Raw genomic sequence first — 21,573 nt, 5'->3', positions numbered from 1 at the left:
GATATAGAAATATGAAAACAGCGGCTGGTACAAGAGTATTAAGAGCAAAATGCATCGGTCCACCATTTTGAGAGAATAGTTAAATATTTGGGAAGCAAGGCCGGATTTCAAAAAAACAATAAATAAATATGATTATTATAATCAAATCACTATATTGTATATTATTATAATATTAAACTTAAATAGGAATATATTTTCGCAGTTTTATATTCTGATGTACACACGTACAATATTGTATAATAATGTAGATTCATCAGAAACATAAATAAGACAATACAATTATACACAAATAACTTAAAGCTTAATAAGGACACAGTAAAAGTATGCTTATTTCTACATAAAACTATAGAAGTCAAGATTATCAACACGGCCCAAAATACTTATACAAGGTTTTTTCTAGGACAACCACATAAATAAATATTCTGTGACAAATTTATTTCCTGTTGGAAATCAAACCAACTTTTAATTTACATACCAATTGATATACATTTACGGGCTGTATTTGGAAGCCGCCATAATTATGCATATCCAAATAAAAAATGGTGATGTGTTTACATTTCGATAAATGCAACGATATTTAATACGAACTTGATAGAGTTTCAGTGTGAATATGTACCACCTTTACCACTATGAGCTATTTTGAATAAGTTCGGTTAGATGATTTGTGACTTTATTCATTGGTACAATGGTTGTCATCAGGTTGAACTTTAAAAGGTTTGCCAGTACACAAAATGCGGACAGTTTTTCCTATGTATGCGATACACTATCTTCGTATATTTATAGCATATTGCATATTCAGATGAAAAAAATGCGATGTGTTTACATTTATTCTACCACCCCACTTACTTGTCTATTCGTATTTGCCAAAACAGCCATGTGTAGTCAGTAACTATATTCATCCATATATTCTCCAAAATTATTGCCGAATTTGCCTACATTTATGGTATTTGGCAAATACAGTGTGCCAAGCGTGGTGTGGTGTCAGCATTATACATATAAATGGCACACAACACACTCCTCTTCCTTTCAAACAGCCCTCTCCGTCCGCTTCACAATAGCCTTCCCGTGGTACTTGCGGTGGTGGAGCTGCGCGTTCTGTCGCTGCGTGAACCTCTTGTCGCACAGTTTACACGCGTACGGCTTCTCGCCCGTGTGGGTCTGGGAAAGTAGAATTACAGTTATTACATTAGTGGTTAGACGTAAGTCTATCGTAAATGTAACCACAAAGGCAGATGATTTAATAACTATCTATTTGTTTTGGTCTCGTATTTCAGAACACCTGTAAAAATATAACCGTAAGCAAATTTATCGAACCACTAGTTTTTAACCTCGAGTCTTGAAATAGACGGAAAATATTAGTCCACTACAGATAACATCCCACTTAACGTCATACATTCACATCCACACATTTCACACTCCAACTTCGGGGTTTCTTCACAAATTCATATCCACACACACGACACTCACCCTCATATGCCTTGACCGATTCGGCGCTGACTTGAACACCTTCCCGCAGGTGGCTTAGGAGAAAAATCCTAGCTTGCAATCGCAAATCCAACTCCACACACGACAATCACGGAGATGCGTGGGTGTTGGCACATCCCCATGCAAAGGGAGGATCTTCAGACCAAGCCGGGTGGTGTGGCCTGGCGGGCAGCTGCCCAACGGTTAGAGTTGGGAATTTCTATATAATATGGCAGCGTAACTGAGAAGCTTCGATACCGCGATGTAGGATTTCATAGTAATTTGTTTCGTTTCCATACATTTTCTGTGTATTGAGTTCCGAGCGCCATCTGTTGATCGTCATCTGAACTAGTGGCTAGGGGTCCGCTACACACTCACCCTCATATGCCTGGACCTATTCGGGGCTGCCTTGAACACCTTGCCGCAGGTGGCGCACATAAACAACCCTAATTCAAGCTTCACAATCGCAAATCCATCTCCACACACATCGCACTCACCCTCATATGCCGTGACCTATTCGGGGCTGACTTGAAGACCTTCCCGCAGGTGGCGCAGGGGAACAGGCGCTCCTGCGCGTGCCGGTTCTTGTGGTCCTTGATGCTGCCCGGCTGGAATGTACAGGGGGATTTGTTAAACTCTTTGCTGTAAATATCACGCAAGCCGAACGGGCGATATCGGCATTCTACAGGGTGTTGCAAAAAGGGTATACTAAGCCGAAACCAGCACGTGCAGCATGGTATATCTAAGCCCGAAACTGAAATCAGAATTTCAAAATTCGCGAAAAATAGCTAAAAAATAAATATATGTATAGTTAGCTGTTAAATTGTTACCCTCAAATTCATAGACCGAATTTACAACATGGTTAAAATTTCACACACACGATTTTCGACTCTTTACGTCAGCCAAAATGTTGAAATTCATTTATACAAAGTAATTTTAAACTTATTTTATAGTGTTGAAAAGCTATATGAATTCGGGGCTCAGATTTTTATAAAATCGGTAAACATACGCATGTTAGGCTCCACGATACTCGAACACATAACATGGAGTAAACAATGTTTATTCTTCGATTTCTTAAGTAACTGTTTTTTCTTTATGTTATACCACTATAGCGGTAGGTACTCACAGCAAGCGAGGCGCCGCATATCTCGCAGATGTACCTCTTCTGGTGGTCCGGCGCCGCGCCATGCGTCTTGCCGCGGTGCTTCTCACACGCCGCCTTGGACACGAATATCTCGTCACACTGGAATAGAGAATGGAATAGTTAGAGTGTGGTTATTGAAAAATTAACCTCTGAAATCTTTATCGAAATAGAAGAATTCGTAAAGTGAGGTGCGATGTGTTGTGATTACAACACCGCGTTAATCGCGAATCGTGATATTATATTGTTGTTTATCGACGTTGTTAATGGTGCGTGCTGCCCGGACCCGGACTGGACATGTGCGACTGGCATCAAAATTGGGTGTATTTGTGTAGGTTTTCCTGCTAATAGGTAATCAAATCAAACCAAATATACGTGTAAAGGGGATAATTTCTCACAATATCTCACACTTTTTCACGTGAAAACTACTGAACTTTCATTAAATTAGCAATTTAGGTAACTGACCACCTGGGTTAACACAGTATAAAGTCTGTTTTAATATGAGATACTAAATTGACGGATTCTGAACGGATCTATTTTAAGAAGAAGCAGAGCTCGCGGATTACATCTAGTAATAACATAAATAGGTATAAGTAATTAAATCATACCTGATCGCAGCGGAAGTGTTTCTTGTCGGTAGCGGGACTCATGCCGGCTTTATAAAGCTTCGGCTTCACCTTCAGATTCACCTCCGTTCTGGAATAGACAAAAAATGCTCATTATATTCTACTCAGAATCACCTAGTTATTTTTCTGGTCCTAAGTAAGAAAGGTGATTGGCCAGATCTGACCCGCTTTGAGTACCTAAGTTAGCAGCAACTAACCAAACTTATTTTAATTCATTAAGTGTTTACAGTGTTTGGCGTGCACGTCTTGCGCCCCGTACTAGCCCTACTGGTTACAACAAAACATATTATGCTACTCACTCGTTATCATCCACATGCATCTCGGAGTTGTTCTCGTGCTCGCGGTAGGCGGCCGCCGACTTGAACACGATGTCGCAGCGGGCGCAGTACGATTCCGCTGTCTTGTCTGGTAGTGACGGCGTCGCGGGGGTTAGGAGCTGTAGGGGGAGTGAAAATATATAGGTAAGTTATTTACATACATACAGAGTGACAAACTTATCTGTTCCGATGAGAGCTAACTAAATTGATCCATATCTCATTATCCTAACTAATATTATAAATGCGAAAGTAACTGTGTCTGTCTGTCTGTCTGTCTGTCTGTCTGTCTGTAACTCTTTCACGCCAAAACTACTGAACGGATTTGAATGAAATTTGGTATACATACGGTTTAGACCCTGGGAAAGAACATAGGCTACTTTTTATCCCGGAATTCCCACGGGAAAACTTTTTAAGGCGAAGCGAAGCGCGCGGGAACAGCTAGTTTACTAATAAATATTTTTTTCGGGTTCCGATCCAGTTGTTCCGATTGAACCCTGAGTCACTGTTTCATTGTAGATGTTTGGTGCTGTCAAATACTTTGTGTAGGTATGCAACCTTGGACAAGTAGCTAGTCATGGCCAGAGTCCGTAGCATAAATTTTATTAATTTAATTTGGGAGAAGCCTATGTAAAGCAGTGGATGACTACTGTGGAGATATAGTACGATACCTCCTTCCTCATACTTCACGAAGGAGGCAGCGTGTAGGGTGAGTTACCTCCTCGAGATGCTTGGCGCGGCGATGCTGGCGCAGTCCGAACTGGCTCACGAAGGAGGCCCCGCAGGTGGGACACACGTGCCGGGAGCGTGTAGTACTAGACACCTGCCCGCTGGAGAGATATATGGGCGACGGTCGAATGGCGTAGTGGTTAGTGGCCCTGACTGCTATGCCGAAGGTCCCGGGTTCGATTCCCGGCTGGGGCAGATATTTGTTTAAAGACAGATATTTGTACTCGGGTCTTGGGTGTTCATATTTATATTTAATATATATCTATCAATGTATTTGTGTAGATATATCAGCTGTCCGATACCCATAACACAGGCTCTGCCTAGCTTGGGGTCGGATGGTCGTGTGTGAGATGTCCCCCACATATGTCCCCACATATATTTAATAGCTTTCACCAAAAATAGTTTTGGTGAAGGTTTTTGAATCGCACTGTCAGGCCACGAAATACCCTCAGCATGTGATATCTCCTTACTGGGAATATATACTTATTTCTCCCATAGTTACCTCCTCGAGGTGCTTGGCGCGGCGATGCTGGCGCAGTCCGAACTGGCTCACGAAGGAGGCTCCGCAGGTGGGACACACGTGCCGGGAGCGGTGGAGCGAGCGGACGTGGGTGTAGTAGGAGGACATCTTGCTAGGGGGGATGTACAGGGTGTTTAGAAGTGATAGGTATAGTTATCAGAAAGGAAGTTGACGAATGTCCAAAAGTTGTAAAACAAGTGTTGTACAGAAGGTTTTCCGTCGCACTTGCTCTCTAAACCGCGCAATGTGAGTGAGCGCGACGCAAAACTTTTTTCACGTCTTGGCGTGCGCGACTAGCGCCCTTTGCTAGGCCTTTAAGAGGACGAAGCCGAGTTACTCTTGTTTTATACATGTTGGGGTTTCCAACTGATTGATAGTGAGGATGATAATTGATAAGATGATGTTAATAGAAGAGAAATATTTATTTTCCGAAAGACTATGCTAATGATAGATTATAGCTAAATGATAATGAGTACGCGTCAACCGTGATTCCGATACAAACGTGAACTAAAGTAAATTATAATAATAAGTAAGTTGACGCGCGAACTGATGATGTTGCAGTAATAATTAGGTACTTATCTACTTAACCATGTACGGTGTTCCGTCAATGTATAGGTGTTGCCAAATTGGCTTTTATTTTAATCGTGTCTGTGACAAACACTAGAGCTGGACTATGGTTTGTCACCGTAGTGAAAGGATTGGTCAAATAGTCACTGACCAAATACGGTGCACAGTACGTAAATCAGTTAAACAATGGTGAAGGTTAGTTATTTTCACGTTCTTTAATCGATCTACGATTTAAAAAGGCACTTACACAAACTTCATGTCGCAATGTTTGCACTGGTATACGAAACCCTCGTGGATTTTCTCGTGCGCTATCGCACTTGTACTGAAAATTAAATGACAAAGGTTAGTTACAATAAGGTAGAACTCGGGTATAAGTTATTAATAATTAATTAATTAATAATAGATAGAAACTTAAAACAAAGGGATAAATTAAACGTGAAAGAATATGATAGGTAATTATAAAAAACGATACAATGTTCATAGAGTATGATTTAGAAAGTACATTATTGTAATTTATAGTCCCACCCAACCTCTCCCCATTCATAACAAAACAACACAACTCACGAGCTGACGCAGACCTCGGGGCACTTGAGGCAGTGGTAGCGGATCTGGTGGGTCTTCATGTGGCTCCGGAGTCGCGCCTCCCAGTTGAACCGACGCTTGCACAGGAAGCACTCGTGCTTGCCTTTGTCCTGTTTGTAGGAGTGGATTTGAGGATTTTGTGCGGCGAATGTTGCACTTGTGATAAAAAAATTATAAAAAACTAGCTGTTCCCGCGCGCTTTGCTTCGCCCTAAATAGTTTTCCCGTGGGAATTCCGGGATAAAAAGTAGCCTTTGTTTTTTCCCAGGGTCTAGACCGTATGTATACGAAATTTCATTCAAATTCGCTCAGTACTTTTGGCGTGAAAGAGTAACAGACAGACAGACAGACACAGTTACTTTCGCATTTATAATATTATAAGTAAGGAAGTAAGGATAAGGTAAGGTTGTAGTTACAAAGATAATAAGACATTTCAAATTCATACGTAATGGACAACATTTCATTTTCTTTACCCTATATTTTTATTAGTTATTCGGAAAGTTTATAGAAAATTAGTGGACCCGTATTTTTTTATTTTGTAGATACATAAATTTTTGCATGTTATTTTTAACTTTAAAGTTAATTATTTTAAAACCGGAAGTGACGTCACATATTAGGCTCAATTTTTATTTTTGTCTATTGCCTGAGTCTCGAAAAAAAAACATAAATGACACTGACAAGTGACATTTAAACTTTGTTTACATGCCAACCAACAAATGGGTCATTTTCAAATGACCTTGATATTTCTAATGATGGAAAGTAGGTACTTATCATGTAAAAAAATAAGCAGTAACATTTTTTCAGCTGTGTAGGCGGTGGCATGCTCTGGAACATATTATATAGGGGTCATCTCTTAATAATAAATAAAAAAAATAGTCAGAAAGTGTCAGAACAGAATTAATGAAAATGACCCAAATAAACAACAACGTCACGATAAAACGTCAACGTCAATCAAAAATGAAAGTGACAGTTACTTTGTTTTTAAATCTATAGGCTTTGATCATCAAAATGCATCGCACCTGATGCATGACGTCATTAGCACTTTTTTACTATTTTATGATTTTCTCGAAAATGATACATCCAAAAAATACAAAAACATTTTTTTTGTGGCCTTTAGAGCTAAATCTCGAAATGGTTTTCAATTTATAGCAGCTTTAGTTTTTTGAAATGTTGTCCATTGTTAAATTGATCCAAAAATAGTTAGTTTTTGAGGTATTTTTTTGTGTTTGCCTTTATTAATGGGTGATTAACATTCATTCTCAAGGTGGATTTAGTATGAACCTATGTGTATGTTATATGTTTAGGTGGCAAAGCTAGGTAATGTTCTAAAGGCTGGGGCAGACCAGAAGCCAAGCCAGATGTGTCCTATCTATGCATACAGCAGTTTGATTTATTAGCCATAATGATTTTATTATTCTATCTATTCTATTTTGAGAGGGGGCGAAGTTCCTGTATATGGAACCTTTTTACATGTCCCCTTAATTTCAGCTCAGCCAGCCTAGCTCCCGAGTATACTGGAGCAACAAGCCTGGGTGTTGCAATAGCAGATATAGGCCCTCAATGGTTCATTCAAGTATACTTCTTAATTGTAACCATAATGAAGTTTAAAACAACTTACCTCATTATGCACTCTCATATGCCGTTTCAGTGTATCTTCACATGTAAAATTCCTCATGCAATGTTCACAGTAATGCAAAGAGTTTTGGTAGTTGGGATTGTATTGCCTCTTCCTATACTCCCTACACATTTCATCTTCCGTCAAATGTATAATCTTCCATTTTTCTGTATCAAACTTATGTCCCGCTGCCCTTTGCTTTGCAAACTTTACTTTGTCTGTTGGTTCTTTGCTTATTTCTTCTTCTATATTACTTGTAGGATCCTTAAGTTTTACTTTAACTTTAGGTGTGTTAGGTGTTCTAACTTTCCTTTTTGGATTTTTCAAAATCTTTTCTCGCTTCCTTTTCTTGGGCACTGGTTTTGTGATTTCAGATTCTTCTTCAGGTGTTTCTTTATGTACTTTAAGAAACTCGTCATCTGACTCCGTGTATGTGGTTGGATCATAGTCGTCTAATGCACTCTCATCTATAAAATCATTTTGGTCTAGTGTCTCACAGAATTCTTGTACTTTAGGTTCCTGTTTCACGGTTATTTCGTAGGTGACGTCAGAGCTGCAAGGTTCTGTTCCATCCTCATTGATATTGAATGTAGCTATTTTCTGGCTTGGTATTATTCTGGATAATGTGGATTCTAAGCTGCACTCTTTTCTATTTACTCCTAATATTGATAAATATGATATCTGTAAAACAAATTACAAGCATTTATTAATAATTTACAGCATAATTAATTAATAGAACATAAATATAATTAAAAGTGCTACTTTTTACACTTATATTTTCATGAATTGTAGGGTCATAAACATTATTGTTGTTTCAGATTGACAATAATTCACATTCTAGAATCTGTTTAATACTCAATCAATCAATCTGTTTAATATTAATATATTAACAATTCCTGTGGAACCCAGTAGTTTTTATTATGATGGAACTTGAGCCCTTGTTAAATTTTCCCTGTATTAACATAAAACATTTGGAGTTTCTTGAGTTAACAAACCATGTTTTTTCCAATGTGTGTTCTTTCTTACCTAGTCCCAAAACAGGAGGTTAATAAATGGACTTTGTTTCCATCTTATGTAGATAGGAATAAGTGAAATTGTATATCCTAACTAATATTATAAATGCGAAAGTAACTGTGTCTGTTTGTCTGTCTGTCTGTCTGTTACTCTTTCACGCCAAAACTACTGAACGGATTTGAATGAAATTTGGTATACATACGGTCTAGACCCTGGGAAAGAACATAGGCTACTTTTTATCCCGGAATTCCCACGGGAAAACTTTTTAAGGCGAAGCGAAACGCGCAGGAACAGCTAGTTTTACATAAAGCAGTACTTACTGGCCCCTTCAGCTGTAAGCTGTCGAGAGTTCTCTGTCCATTTTCACATTTCTTCCTAAATTGCTCCCATTTCCACAATAGTGCTGCACATTCATAGCAAAAGTGGTTTTGGAATCCAGAGAACACATTCTAAAAGGAAATCAACGAAATGTAATGAGATGTTAGAAAAGAAACTCGATGTTTTGACCACGGAAAGCTGTATTTACAAGGCTGGAGGAAGTAACCAAACCCAAATAGTAATGGGTAACAATCTTACCGCAACTTTGATAATTTGTTCGTAACACAGTTGCAAGTTGCACTGGTCTTCGTGGTACAACTTTACACCAGTATTGAGGCAAATCCGGCAGAATTTTAATTCATCCATTCAATAAATAAATAAATTGGCTAAATAAAATGAGTTGTTTACAAAAATCACAAAACTTTACACGGCTTATGTCTATGACGGCTATGGCAGAAATTTTTTGCTCTGTGATTGATAATGGATTGGATAGCATCTGTCAAAACATTTGTTCTGTGAACGTGTCATCGTCAAAGTTGTGGTTGTGACGAGACGGTGGTTTTATTATTTGTAAATCTTTAAATTCTTTTTAATTTCGTTTATTTATCGCTATGGATGAATTAAAATTCTGTCGAATTTGCCTAAACACTGGAGTGAAACTGTACCATGAAGACAAGTTCCACTTGCAAACGTTTTACAAACAACTTTATCAGGAAGCGGTAAGTTGAAGTAAAAGCAATTTGTGCATCGATATTGTGTTTTTTTGCCCTTTATGATTGCAATTCAATAAATGATCAAAGAGATCTTTCAGTAGATTAACAACTACACTATCCTGTGTGAGTAGCCACTGGCTCACTTTTATTTCTCTCAGTATTCACTGATAAATACTTCTTCAGTGCTTCATATACTATTTATTGGCATTCTATCTGTTTTTCTGTATAAAAGTGTTGCCAATAGACAAAGGTACAGCTTTAGCAATTAGTTGCACCAATGCTAATTTCCCTACTCATTCTGACCCAGCCAATATTGACAGTTGTAATCGATTAACAAGCTGTGTTTTTTCCTATTTTTGCAGAAATCCCTGGCGGGTGTGAACAGCAACTTCTGCTACGAGTGCACCGTGTACTTGTGCAAGTTCAGTGTGTTCCGGCGGAAGTGTGCCACCGGACAGAAGACGCTGGAGAATTTATTGAAAGATGGTCCGGTAAGTTTGTTTAGAAAGTCCTACATCGTGAAAGATATTCACATCAATTTTAATTATAAATTAGTTAATTTTATTAACTGTTGTTAATAATGGTGGATATTTTCTGCCCAGTCAGTATTTACACAAATTTCTGTTTGTATTTTGAAAATTATAAATTGAAATTCAGTTTTTTAAAATCAGTGACTACTCAGAATATGCTTCTGCTAATGTCAAATTCATTCTTACAGATAACACTATCATCCCTATCCATGATAGACAGAGCTAAACTTGAGTTAGCTTCATCTATTGGACATGCTCCAGCACTTTCAATATCATTAGATGAACCAAACAACACTGAAGGAAGTAATGTCGAACATTTTGGAGATTATTGGAGCATACCTCCAAATCCACAGTTTAAACTTAACAATGAAATAGACAGCAATGATGAATGGACAGCTGAGGATAACAACTTCATCATCCCAAAAGTGGAGATCAAAACAGAAAACAACCGCCTGCAAGAATTCTGCCTAACTCCAGACAAACATAACTTTATTGACGAAAGCAGTGACCATGACAATGAAGATGTAACTGATGAAACATGGACAGAGCCAAAAGAGAAGAAAGTTAAAAAAGAAGTATCCAAAACTAAGAAAGAAAATGTAAAAAAAAGAAAAACAATACAGCCAAGGAAAGCGGCACAGAAAAAAAAACAGCAAATAGAGAAGCCTAAAAAAAATCCAGAGGAAAAGTTTGCTAAACAAAAAGAGAAGGCCTATAAATTTGACACAACGAAATGGAAGACCACATATTTGAGTGAAGAGGAAATGATAAGAGAGCACAACAAACTGGCAGAGAACCCCAAGTACCAGCACTCGGAGTTCAAGTGCGAGTCCTGCCTGAAGCACTACCTGTGTGAGGACACATTGAAGCGACACATGGCTATTCATAGTGAGGTAAAGGAAAAATAAGCTTACCATAATAATCATTTGTATGTATTTGTTTGAAAATAATGAATATCATGGACTACAAATTACTAATTTAAAAAATGTTAAAATGCAATTACAGAAATACCTAATCAAATAGAGAGCATGCAATAATAAAGAATTTGGTATTCTAGAGTAGTTGTCACCATTTTCATACAGCCTGAAGAGCTCAAACTGAATCAATCTCTTTGAGGTGATTGCCAATTCTCACAGTAATATACCTACTATGTAAATTTTTCAGGCTAGAGGCAAGGTGGAATGTTTCCTGTGTAAAAAGAGATACCGCACTGAGGGACGACTGAAAGACCACCTGAAGATACACAAGACAATATACCACTGCTTACGATGTCCAGAAACTTTTAAAACTAGGTATGTTCTTATGTAGTAAACATAAACATATATTTATTGTAATAAGAAAAAACTCTTATTACAATAAACATATGTTTATGTTAGTAGCAAAAACTATTTTTACACACAACAACATAACAGCCAGTCAAATTAATTATAATAATTTTCATCTATGTTGGAATCACCACGTTTTACGGGACCTGTTAAATAAAAGAGGTGATACACAGTTGACACATTTATTTGCGCGACTACAGACGCCCTAAGCTAGGTGGTACATAAGTAGATAGACTATGGATGTAACAATGTGTATCTACACATGATAACAACAATATTTGTTTTTCTTTTCAGTGGCGCGGCAATAGAACACGACAGGGTTCACGACGGACTCAGTTATCAGTGTAAACACTGTAAAGCAGATTTCACGTAAGTCCTTCATTTACAATTAGATTTAACGTTTTACAATGCGCTCTAAAAATAGAAATAATAAAATAATGAAGAAAATAATATAAATTGAATATTCATTTATTTTAAACACACACAGAAACAACACAAATATAAGTAAAGAAAATAAATAAACAAAGTTTTAAAAGTAATAAAAAAACTAGTTTTTAACACTAGCTGTGAATGCTAATAATTAGAAATTTTTATCACTTATCACCCATAACAATTTGCTTGATCTTTTGCGATTCCAAATTGTTTTGTGATTTGTAGTTTGTACTGTCGATGTCGGGAATGAAGAGTAATAGAACGAATGAATTAACAAGAGTTACTCAGGACTTACACCATTTCAGTCCTTTTTGAAAAGACGGCTTAGTAGTTTCTTGCATCCATTCTTCTCCAAAGACAAAGAGGACCCCATTTCAGAGTAATTACAAAAAAAACATTTATCAGACAGTTTTATATATTTACACGATTGGACTTTGACACACTTCACACACATCGTTCCGCTTCCAGTAAACAACAATCCTACTACACGCACGTGCGTCTACAACACCGCTCGGCGCACCTGTGCCCCGTGTGCGGCTCCTCCTTCATCATTATATAATGAGATTTTTAGGACGCGCATAATATTTTCACAAAAAAACAGATGTTCCATATTAACAGTCAATACCTACCTACTTGACCAAAATGTATCAAAAAGCTGTTTTTTTTCGTGATTTCAGGGTTGGCCCCATATTAAAAGTTGGTCAGTATGAGTAGGAGAACACGTGGTGAAAATATTTGAAACATCCTGTATTATTTAAAAAGCATTCTGTCACATTTCACACTCGTTGTTCCAGTAAACAGCAGTCCTACTACACGCACGTGCGTCTCCAACACCGCTCGGCGCACCTGTGCCCCGTGTGCGGCTCCTCCTTCATCAGCCAGGCGGGGGTGAACCGGCATCTGCGGTATAAACATCCTGGGGATGTGCGGGGGGAACAGGTAAGAAAAAAAGAAAGAAAAGCTTGATTTGAGTGAGACAGCATATCCGGCTCGAAGGACCATGAAAAGGCTTGGTAGCCTTATGATCGGATCGCTGGTAGTGATTTGATTTTGATTTTTAAAGTTCTTTATTAACATAAAAGGTTGATACATTTTTAAAGTCTAGTGTACATTTTATTCCTAGGCTAAAAATATCTTAAATTCTAATGTTTTACAAGACCTGTCGGTCTTTTACAAAACTTATGGCATGAGGTAAGTATATAACAATATAATTAAGATTTAATTTATTTATTTATAAGACTACATACGTATTATAACAGCTATGCACGTTTTGGTTAAACGATACATTTTATGGGCATTTTTGAAGTTAAATATTATTATAAAGAAAATATACATATTGTTTACGTACTTACATAATGTAACTGCTTATAACTATTTTAACATGCATTTAACTGATTACTTATATCTAGGTATCATGAACAAAGCAATAAGGCATTTATTAGTACCAACTCACTCGGCTTTAAAACGTAAAGTTGAGGGTAGATACGCAAACAACGCAGTGAGCGAGCGTCGCCGCGCTGGCTGGAGCCGAGGACCGCGCGTGACGTCAGAGAGCGTAGTGATGGGGTAGCTTCGTTACATATTTATATCGATTACTTAGCTGAGGTCGGGTTTTACCTAACTTTGCGATTAATTTGTTATCATTATGGTCTGCATTTATATAGAACTTTTTTGTTGTCTTAGTTATGAATTCTTTAATGGAGGGAAATTTAATTTTTGTATGAAGTTTCATTAAATTGGTTCGGAATGGTGTATTATAGGCTATTTTTATTGCCTTGTTCTGCAAGACCTGAAGTTTATTTAGGTTTGATTTAGATGTGCAACCCCAGACTGGACATGCGTATGTAATGCAAGGTCTAATAAGAGTCGAATATATGCATAATTTTGTATAGCTCTTGAGGTTGGATCGTCTGTTAAGTAGTGGTTTCAGGGCATTAAATGCCTTGATGCCTTTAAGGCGGAGGTTGCAAACGTGATCATTCCAGTTCAGTTTCTTGTCTAGAATAACTCCTAGGTATTTAACGGAATTACTCCATGGGATAGGGTGTTTGTTGACATGAAGGGTCCTTTTCGGGGTTTCTCTTTTCCTTGTAAATATAATTGCTTCGGTTTTAGTCGCATTAATCTGTAATTTCCAGTTTCTGAAGTAGTCAATGAGTTTGTCGATAGAAAGCTGGAGTCGATCGATGATTAAATCGATATCGTTTGATGTTGTAAAACAAGCAGTGTCATCGGCAAAACATGCTAAATTGGTTCGTGTTTGCCTTGGGATGTCATTGATGTAAATCAAAAACAGGTGTGGACCAAGGATTGACCCCTGTGGGACTCCAGCTGGGACAGAATATGAAGTAGAGGAATTTTTTCCAATGTGGACTTTGAAACTGCGTTGTGAGATGTACGATTTAATTATTTTAATCAATGATAAGGGAACGTTAATTGCCATGAGCTTGTGAATGAGACCTTTATGCCACACGGTATCAAAGGCCTTTTCCATGTCTAATAGGAACATCCCACTGGATTCACCCTGATTCAATGAGTTGGAGACATGCTCAGCTAATCTGGCGAGTTGATGAGTAGTCGAGTGAGCAATCCGAAAACCAAATTGCTCATCTATAAGTTTGGAGCAAGTGCTTTTAAGCAAGCGGACGTTGATAATTTTTTCAAGTAGTTTTGCCAGGGAAGGTAAAAGACTTATTGGACGGTAACTGGTTGGTATGGAACCGTCCTTACCAGGTTTCTTGAGTGCTATGACTTTAGCTACTTTCCATGCAGAAGGAAAGTAGGCTAAGGAGAGGCATGCATTAAATATTTTTGTTAATACAATAATAGCTTTTTGCGGTAAGTTTTTAATTAGACAATTGGCTATATCGTCGTTACCTGGGGCTTTGTGAACTTTTAATTTAAGTATTTGTTTCCATATTTCTTTTGGATAAACTGGTTTAAATGAATTACCTGTTTCAAGTTCGTTCAACGCTGATATTGAGGTTTCAACTTCTTTGTCCATGCTTTGGTTATAGCACTGAGATGTCAGTTCCATATTTTTTTGGAAAGCATCAGCTATGGTCTCACATTGGTCAACTGGGGAAATTGCTGTCGTGCCATCAATACGCTGGAGGGGTTGGACTGACGACGTTGTGGATTTTAATTTCATGCTCTTAGCTAGTCGCCACAGATCGGAGCTTGGATTATCAACTCTACGTAGCTTATCATTCCAGATTTTATCGTTGTGCTCTTTGATGCCAGTTTTTATGTTTTTGTTTAGGTAATTTACTTGGGTACGAATGCTTTTACGAGCAATGGGATCATTTTCAAGCTGATCGTATCGGCGGAGTTTGTTTTTAAATTTGATGAGTCTTTTGATTTTACGAGGAAGTGGTTTAGGGGTATTAGATAGTGTTATCAGTGGAACGGCTGAGTCTCTAGCTAGGATTATGTTTTCAGAGAGGGTGTCTATCGCGATATCTATCTCACTTGTATCCTTAAGGATTTGTGATGAAAGGTGTATGTTGTTGTTTAATATAGAACGATAAAGAGCCCAATCAGCTTTGCAATAATTGTGCCTTTGCTGGATGATACGATCGACTTTAATTGTTATAGTGAAAAATACTGGTAAGTGATTAGAAGTAAGAGCCGGAACAGTTTTTACATTTTCTATGTTGTAGATATTATTCGCCAAGATGAGGTCGGGTAGCGACTTTGTAAGACACTCACGATAATGATCGCTGGTAGTAGAAGCAACATTTATTGATATATTACAATGAGTCATTAGCAGAGAAGATAACTTAATACAACGATGTAGTTTGCGGTATAGTGACATCATATACCCTTTTTGCAACACCCTGTATAGCCAATGCAAGTTGTGCCCCGTGTGCGGCTCGTCCTTCATCAGCCAGGCGGGGGCAGGGGGAACAGGTATAATTGAAGAGTTTTGTGTAAATTTTAGGATGAGCCCCATTTACTGAGGGTACGAAATTAAGATTATTCATTCATTTACAAATAAAAAAACTACAAATTAAACAATGTCTTCTTAGATTCACTTTTCAATTTTTTTTTCATTTATTTATCAATCATATCATTACAATGTATTTAATTTATTTATTACTTCTCCCAACAGCAACCAGAAGAATCAAAAGCGGACGATCCGAGTCAAAATAAAGAGACGTACTGTGAGAAATGTGATATTGGGTTCAAGACTATCGAGGCTTTCGAGGAACACAAGAACAACTCCGCAATGCACATGGAAGACAATGAGTGAGTTATTAACATTTAATTACTGTTTACAGCAAGCAAGTTTTAAAGCTTTGCTCCCAAGGAATGAAAGTTTGAGTTTAGAATGCTAATCTGAAACGACACATTTGACAGATGCAATCATGTAAAGTACCACTGCTATAAATTACAGAGCTAACTGCTCAAAAAATATAAGGGCTACAATCCCTTATGTACGCTATTTTTTATTTAAATTTACTCCATCTGAACACATTAATTATTGGAGGGAGAACTTGCGATCAAGGTGAAAACAAATTATCTTATTTACTATCCCATCTACTAAGTAGGACAAAAAAATAAATGGTCAACTACAATTAATTTCCAAGTCCTTTACTAAACTAATTTGTTATTTTTTACAGGTATTTTGGAATTGACAAGAATCTCAAGCCAGGCAAGTCCGGTGTCCGACAACAGTTTGAATGTAAACATGTGAGTAACATAATAATACACCACAACTATTCATTATTAAAGATGATTCAAGGCGTCATTCTGAAAAATATTCACCCGTAAACTTTGTAGGTCACATAAAAATAAACACAACAAAAAAACATTTACCCATGAATTTCCAAAACTTTTAAAATATTACAATTTCGTGAAAAAAAGTGTTACCCTCGAATTCATAGACCGTTTATCTTGCCTTTATCTGTCTGTACAATGCCGCTACGATGACTGTCCAAGTACAGGACCACAAGACAAGACCTATGCAACTGCAACGTGGAGTGAGACAGGGGGATGTGATATCTCCGAAACTGTTCACCAATGCATTGGAAGATGTCTTTAAGACGTTGGGCTGGAAAGGACATGGCATATATGTATAAATGGCGAGTACATGTCACACCTCCGCTTCGCGGACGACATCGTTATTATGGCAGAATCTCTGCAGGAACTCAGCTGGATGCTAAGTGGCCTAAATGCTGCTTCCCGACGTGTTGGCCTCGGTATGAACTTGGACAAGGCGAAAGTCATGTACAATGCTCACATCAAACCGGAGCCGGTCGCCGTTGGTGAGGCAACAATCGAAGTTGTGCAAGAATATGTCTACCTCGGGCAGACTATTCGGCTAGGCAGAAGCAACTTCGACAAGGAGGCTGCAAGGCGCATCCAACTGGGTTGGGCTGCATTCGGGAAACTTCGTCACATATTCTCCTCGGCCATTCCTCAGAGCTTGAAGACAAAAAAAAAACGCGAATTTTGAAATTCTGATTTCAGTTTCGGGCTTAGATATACCATGCTGCACATGTAGGTTTCGGCTTAGTATACCCTTTTTGCAACACCCTGTATATAACTATTCATGATCGTGAGTACTAACAAGGTCTATCGATAAACGAGCGAACAAAACATCTATCTATCAGTAGGGCGAACAGGTCCTGTTTTATAATACGGCTAGCCGTAATGTAATACGGCGGATTATTAACTTGCTTTGGCGAACCCTGCGTGACCCCTGGTTCTTGCTGGCCAGGTGCACAGTTAATTCGCACGATTAGTTTCAGATTTACCCTTTTTGCAACATTCTGTATATGGTGCGAAACTCTTAGTTCGACTCGCACCGCTAGATGGCGCTGCAGTCGCTACTTGTACATCGCGGTATGGTTGTGTTTCAGCGAAACTTATCAAGATATAATCGTATTGTATATTTTTTACGTTAAGAAAATTATTATAATAAGTAATAAGTTAATTTTTGGAGGTAGGAACTTATGTTGTATCTACCGCGATAATTATTAGCAAATATAATATACGTAGGTGGTCTGAAAAGTTTCCGACCTCAACGTGAAGATGGCAGCACACATCAATTAAAGTCAGGAAATGTAACTGCATCTTTTGACAGCAACACTTCAAAGTTTCAGCCATTTTTGACGCGTGGTTTTTATTTTACAGTCGTTTTAGTGAGTCGATGTGAGCATTTCTGTGAAAATTGAAAAAATCGAGCATCGAGCTGTCTTAAAATATTGGTTTTTGAATGGGAATACCCCTACGCAAATCAAAGATGAGTTAGATTCTGTGTACGGGGACTCTTCACCGTCATTTACCACTGTAAAATTTTGGGCAGCCGAATTTAAACGTGGCCGTAAGAGCTTCGGAGATGATGAACGTTCGGGACGTTCAAAAACTTTAACTACTGACGATAACATCGCTAAAGTTCTCCAAATGGTGTTAGACGACCGCCGAATTAAAGTGAGAGAGATAGCAGAGGCAATGAAAATGTCCAGAAAATGTGTTTATCACATATTAAATCAAGATTTAGGTATGAGAAGGCTGTCCGCGCGTTGGCTGCCGCGTTTGCTAACGTCAGACCAACGACGTGTTCGAATGAACATTTCCAATGCTCTGTTGGCGCAGTTTAGGCGCAATAAATCCGTGTTTTGGCGCCGCCTAATTAGTGTTACAGGCTATGTAGATGAATAAAAATAAATTTTAAGAAAAAAAATCTTCTATCTATGTTAGGTCGGAAACTTTTCAGACCACCCACGTATTATCAGCTTCATTTTTAGAAGTAGAATACTTTAATTTGTAAGCATTTGTATCTACCGTTCCTCAGGGCCTGAAGACAAAAGTCTTCAACCAGTGCGTGCGTCCTGCCAGTGATGACGTAGGGTGCAGAGACGTGGACACTGTCGGTAGGACTGGTCCACCGATTTAAAGTCGCTCAGCGTGCTATGGAGAGGGCTATGCTTGGGGTTTCTCTGATGGATCGTATCAGAAATGAGGTTATCCGTCAGAGGACTAAGGTTACCGACATAGCTGTCAAAATACGCAAGCTGAAGTGGCAGTGGGCTGGTCATATCTGCCGAAGAACCGATAACCGTTGGGGTAGACGAGTTCTCGAGTGGAGACCACGAACCGGCAAACGCAGCGTGGGACGCCCTCCTGCCCGCTGGACTGACGACCTTAGGCGGGTGGCGGGTAGTGGTTGGATGAGGAAGGCCGAGGACTGAGTGTTGTGGCGCTCCTTGGGAGAGGCCTATGTCCAGCAGTGGATGATTATTGGCTGATGATGATGATATCTTACAACAAAGTTAAAATTTAGGTACTTTGAAACACACGAGTTTCGACTCATTAAGTCAGTCAAAAAGTTGAAATTCATACGTGTATAGGCATCATAACTTCACTTTTAAACCTATTTTAAATTGTCAAAAAGCTCTATGAATTCAGTGGTTACCTTTTTCACGGATTTCCAACACTTGTAAAACACACTTTCAGTGTTTTTCAGCTTACTTCTTGTATATTTCCTTCACTCAACTCTAACCCTCTCCCTCCCCAGTGCTCAGAAACATTCGTAACCAAGAAGGACAGACGGCTACATCTGATGCGCGCTCACCGCCACCTCACGCTCGCTAGTGTCAACAAGAGCGAGCGCTGCATATGCGACATATGCGGGGCTAACTTAGCCGTGAGTATTATACCATTTACCACACCAATTTATACTCGCCGAATGGTTCAATATGTCCATCATAGATCTTTTCCGAGCTGCAACATCTCGGACCAAAGTGTCCATAATGATAGCCGACCTACCATAGTAGATGACACCTTAAGAAAAACCACTACCACTTTCATCTACTGTGTCTTAAATGACACACTCACAAGGAAAATAAAAACGGTCTTGTTACAAAGCCTGTAAAATTTATTTCAATGCTATTATTAAAGTTTAAAATGGCGAGACGGCTCACGAATCACGAACTGTTACGTTAGTAAAAGTGTACAGCGAAAAGCGGGTTTATATTACAGTCGTGAATAAAGATATTCATGAAAAACATTTTCTACAAAGTGAGTGCGTTTCAGAGTAAGGTTATTAACTATACTTAAGCAGGGCCCCTCGGCTCGGGTATGTCAACGACGTAGATAAACCCGTTCAATGATCTCCCAATCACATTGCCGTGTATATTGCAGAACGTGATAGAGTGATGTTAATCTACATCGATGGCAGTGCTATTAAAAGATACTAATTCCTCATCATCATCCTCATTAGCCTTCTATCGTCCACTGTTGGGTATAAGCCTCCTTTTTTGTACGCCAAACTAATACCTACCTAGGTACTTATTTTAATTTGAACACTTTTAAATTTAATTATTACTTATAATGCATTCTGTATTCGCCTGTTATTAAACATGCATTTATCATTTAACTACTGTACTTTTATTAAGAATTAATTTAATGTAATCTTTGTTGGCGAATTATATAAATAAATAAACACCATATTTTTTCCCCAGTACGGCAGCATGTTCGTCCACCAGCGCATGCACAAGAACCTGCGCTACACGCGCAAGCCGTACCCGTGCGCGCAGTGCGGCAAGGTGTTCCAGTCCGCCTGGAACCGGATGCAGCACATGACGGTACGCATCCACCCCGCATCCACCTAGTCCATGCACAAGAACCTGCGCTACACGCGCAAGCCGTACCCGTGCGCGCAGTGCGGCAAGGTGTTCCAGTCCGCCTGGAACCGGATGCAGCACATGACGGTACGCATCCACCCCGCATCCACCTAGTGCATGCACAAGAACCTGCGCTACACGCGCAAGCCGTACCCGTGCGCGCAGTGCGGCAAGGTGTTCCAGTCCGCCTGGAACCGGATGCAGCACATGACGGTACGCATCCACCCCGCATCCACCTAGTGCATGCACAAGAACCTGCGCTACACGCGCAAGCCGTACCCGTGCGCGCAGTGCGGCAAGGTGTTCCAGTCCTCCTGGAACCGGATGCAGCACATGACGGTACGCATCCACCCCGCATCCACCTAGTGCATGCACAAGAACCTGCGCTACACGCGCAAGCCGTACCCGTGCGCGCAGTGCGGCAAGGTGTTCCAGTCCGCCTGGAACCGGATGCAGCACATGACGGTACGCATCCACCCCGCATCCACCTAGTGCATGCACAAGAACCTGCGCTACACGCGCAAGCCGTACCCGTGCGCGCAGTGCGGCAAGGTGTTCCAGTCCGCCTGGAACCGGATGCAGCACATGACGGTACGCATCCACCCCGCATCCACCTAGTGCATGCACAAGAACCTGCGCTACACGCGCAAGCCGTACCCGTGCGCGCAGTGCGGCAAGGTGTTCCAGTCCGCCTGGAACCGGATGCAGCACATGACGGTACGCATCCACCCCGCATCCACCTAGCGCATGCACAAGAACCTGCGCTACACGCGCAAGCCGTACCCGTGCGCGCAGTGCGGCAAGGTGTTCCAGTCCGCCTGGAACCGGATGCAGCACATGACGGTACGCATCCACCCCGCATCCACCTAGTGCATGCACAAGAACCTGCGCTACACGCGCAAGCCGTACCCGTGCGCGCAGTGCGGCAAGGTGTTCCAGTCCGCCTGGAACCGGATGCAGCACATGACGGTACGCATCCACCCCGCATCCACCTAGTGCATGCACAAGAACCTGCGCTACACGCGCAAGCCGTACCCGTGCGCGCAGTGCG

The 21,573-nt window shown here is 39.8% G+C and overlaps 3 protein-coding genes across 3 annotated transcripts; 1 reads left to right on the top strand and 2 right to left on the bottom strand.

The window, feature by feature from the left end:
* Positions 1-978: 978 nt before the first annotated feature.
* On the bottom strand, positions 979-4,428 carry LOC125490100 (RB-associated KRAB zinc finger protein-like). The gene is made up of 6 exons (XM_048628244.1): positions 4,264-4,428; positions 3,531-3,667; positions 3,214-3,301; positions 2,591-2,707; positions 1,962-2,072; positions 979-1,158 (listed from the first exon to the last, which is right to left on the bottom strand). Exons 2-6 carry the CDS (start codon positions 3,548-3,550, stop codon positions 1,027-1,029), a joined length of 468 nt encoding a protein of 155 aa, XP_048484201.1. The 5' UTR covers positions 3,551-3,667; positions 4,264-4,428; the 3' UTR covers positions 979-1,026.
* Positions 4,429-4,740: 312 nt separating this feature from the next.
* Positions 4,741-9,326, bottom strand: LOC119691692 (zinc finger and SCAN domain-containing protein 9). The gene is made up of 6 exons (XM_048628106.1): positions 9,148-9,326; positions 8,892-9,020; positions 7,561-8,238; positions 5,926-6,053; positions 5,609-5,683; positions 4,741-4,906 (listed from the first exon to the last, which is right to left on the bottom strand). Exons 1-6 carry the CDS (start codon positions 9,253-9,255, stop codon positions 4,741-4,743), a joined length of 1,284 nt encoding a protein of 427 aa, XP_048484063.1. The 5' UTR covers positions 9,256-9,326.
* Positions 9,327-9,419: 93 nt separating this feature from the next.
* LOC119691663 (zinc finger protein 197-like) lies at positions 9,420-20,819 on the top strand. The gene is made up of 10 exons (XM_048628318.1): positions 9,420-9,608; positions 9,965-10,093; positions 10,321-11,025; positions 11,297-11,424; positions 11,752-11,826; positions 12,684-12,828; positions 16,004-16,140; positions 16,515-16,584; positions 19,415-19,543; positions 20,361-20,819. Exons 1-10 carry the CDS (start codon positions 9,501-9,503, stop codon positions 20,508-20,510), a joined length of 1,776 nt encoding a protein of 591 aa, XP_048484275.1. The 5' UTR covers positions 9,420-9,500; the 3' UTR covers positions 20,511-20,819.
* The last annotated feature ends 754 nt before the right edge of the window (positions 20,820-21,573 follow it).

The sequence above is a fragment of the Plutella xylostella genome, chromosome 20 (assembly GCF_932276165.1).
Source record: "Plutella xylostella chromosome 20, ilPluXylo3.1, whole genome shotgun sequence".
In the NCBI taxonomy this organism is placed as follows: Eukaryota; Metazoa; Arthropoda; class Insecta; order Lepidoptera; family Plutellidae; genus Plutella; species Plutella xylostella.
Note: the sequence above shows the minus strand (reverse complement) of the source record. Positions and strands in the feature narration are given on the sequence as shown.

Coding starts and splice junctions, on each gene's coding strand:
- LOC125490100 (XM_048628244.1), bottom strand. CDS start 3,550: ATGCATGTGGATGATAACGA. Junction 2,708..3,213: donor AACACTTCCGCTGCGATCAG/GTATGATTTAAT, acceptor TCTCTATTCCAG/TGTGACGAGATATTCGTGTC. Junction 2,073..2,590: donor TATGCGGCGCCTCGCTTGCT/GTGAGTACCTAC, acceptor TGTACATTCCAG/CCGGGCAGCATCAAGGACCA.
- LOC119691692 (XM_048628106.1), bottom strand. CDS start 9,255: ATGGATGAATTAAAATTCTGCCGGATTTGCCTCAATACTGGTGTAAAG. Junction 9,021..9,147: donor AACAAATTATCAAAGTTGCG/GTAAGATTGTTA, acceptor ATTTCCTTTTAG/AATGTGTTCTCTGGATTCCA. Junction 5,684..5,925: donor CCCGAGGTCTGCGTCAGCTC/GTGAGTTGTGTT, acceptor TTTAATTTTCAG/TACAAGTGCGATAGCGCACG.
- LOC119691663 (XM_048628318.1), top strand. CDS start 9,501: ATGGATGAATTAAAATTCTGTCGAATTTGCCTAAACACTGGAGTGAAA. Junction 11,827..12,683: donor CACTGTAAAGCAGATTTCAC/GTAAGTCCTTCA, acceptor TCGTTGTTCCAG/TAAACAGCAGTCCTACTACA. Junction 19,544..20,360: donor TATGCGGGGCTAACTTAGCC/GTGAGTATTATA, acceptor TTTTTTCCCCAG/TACGGCAGCATGTTCGTCCA.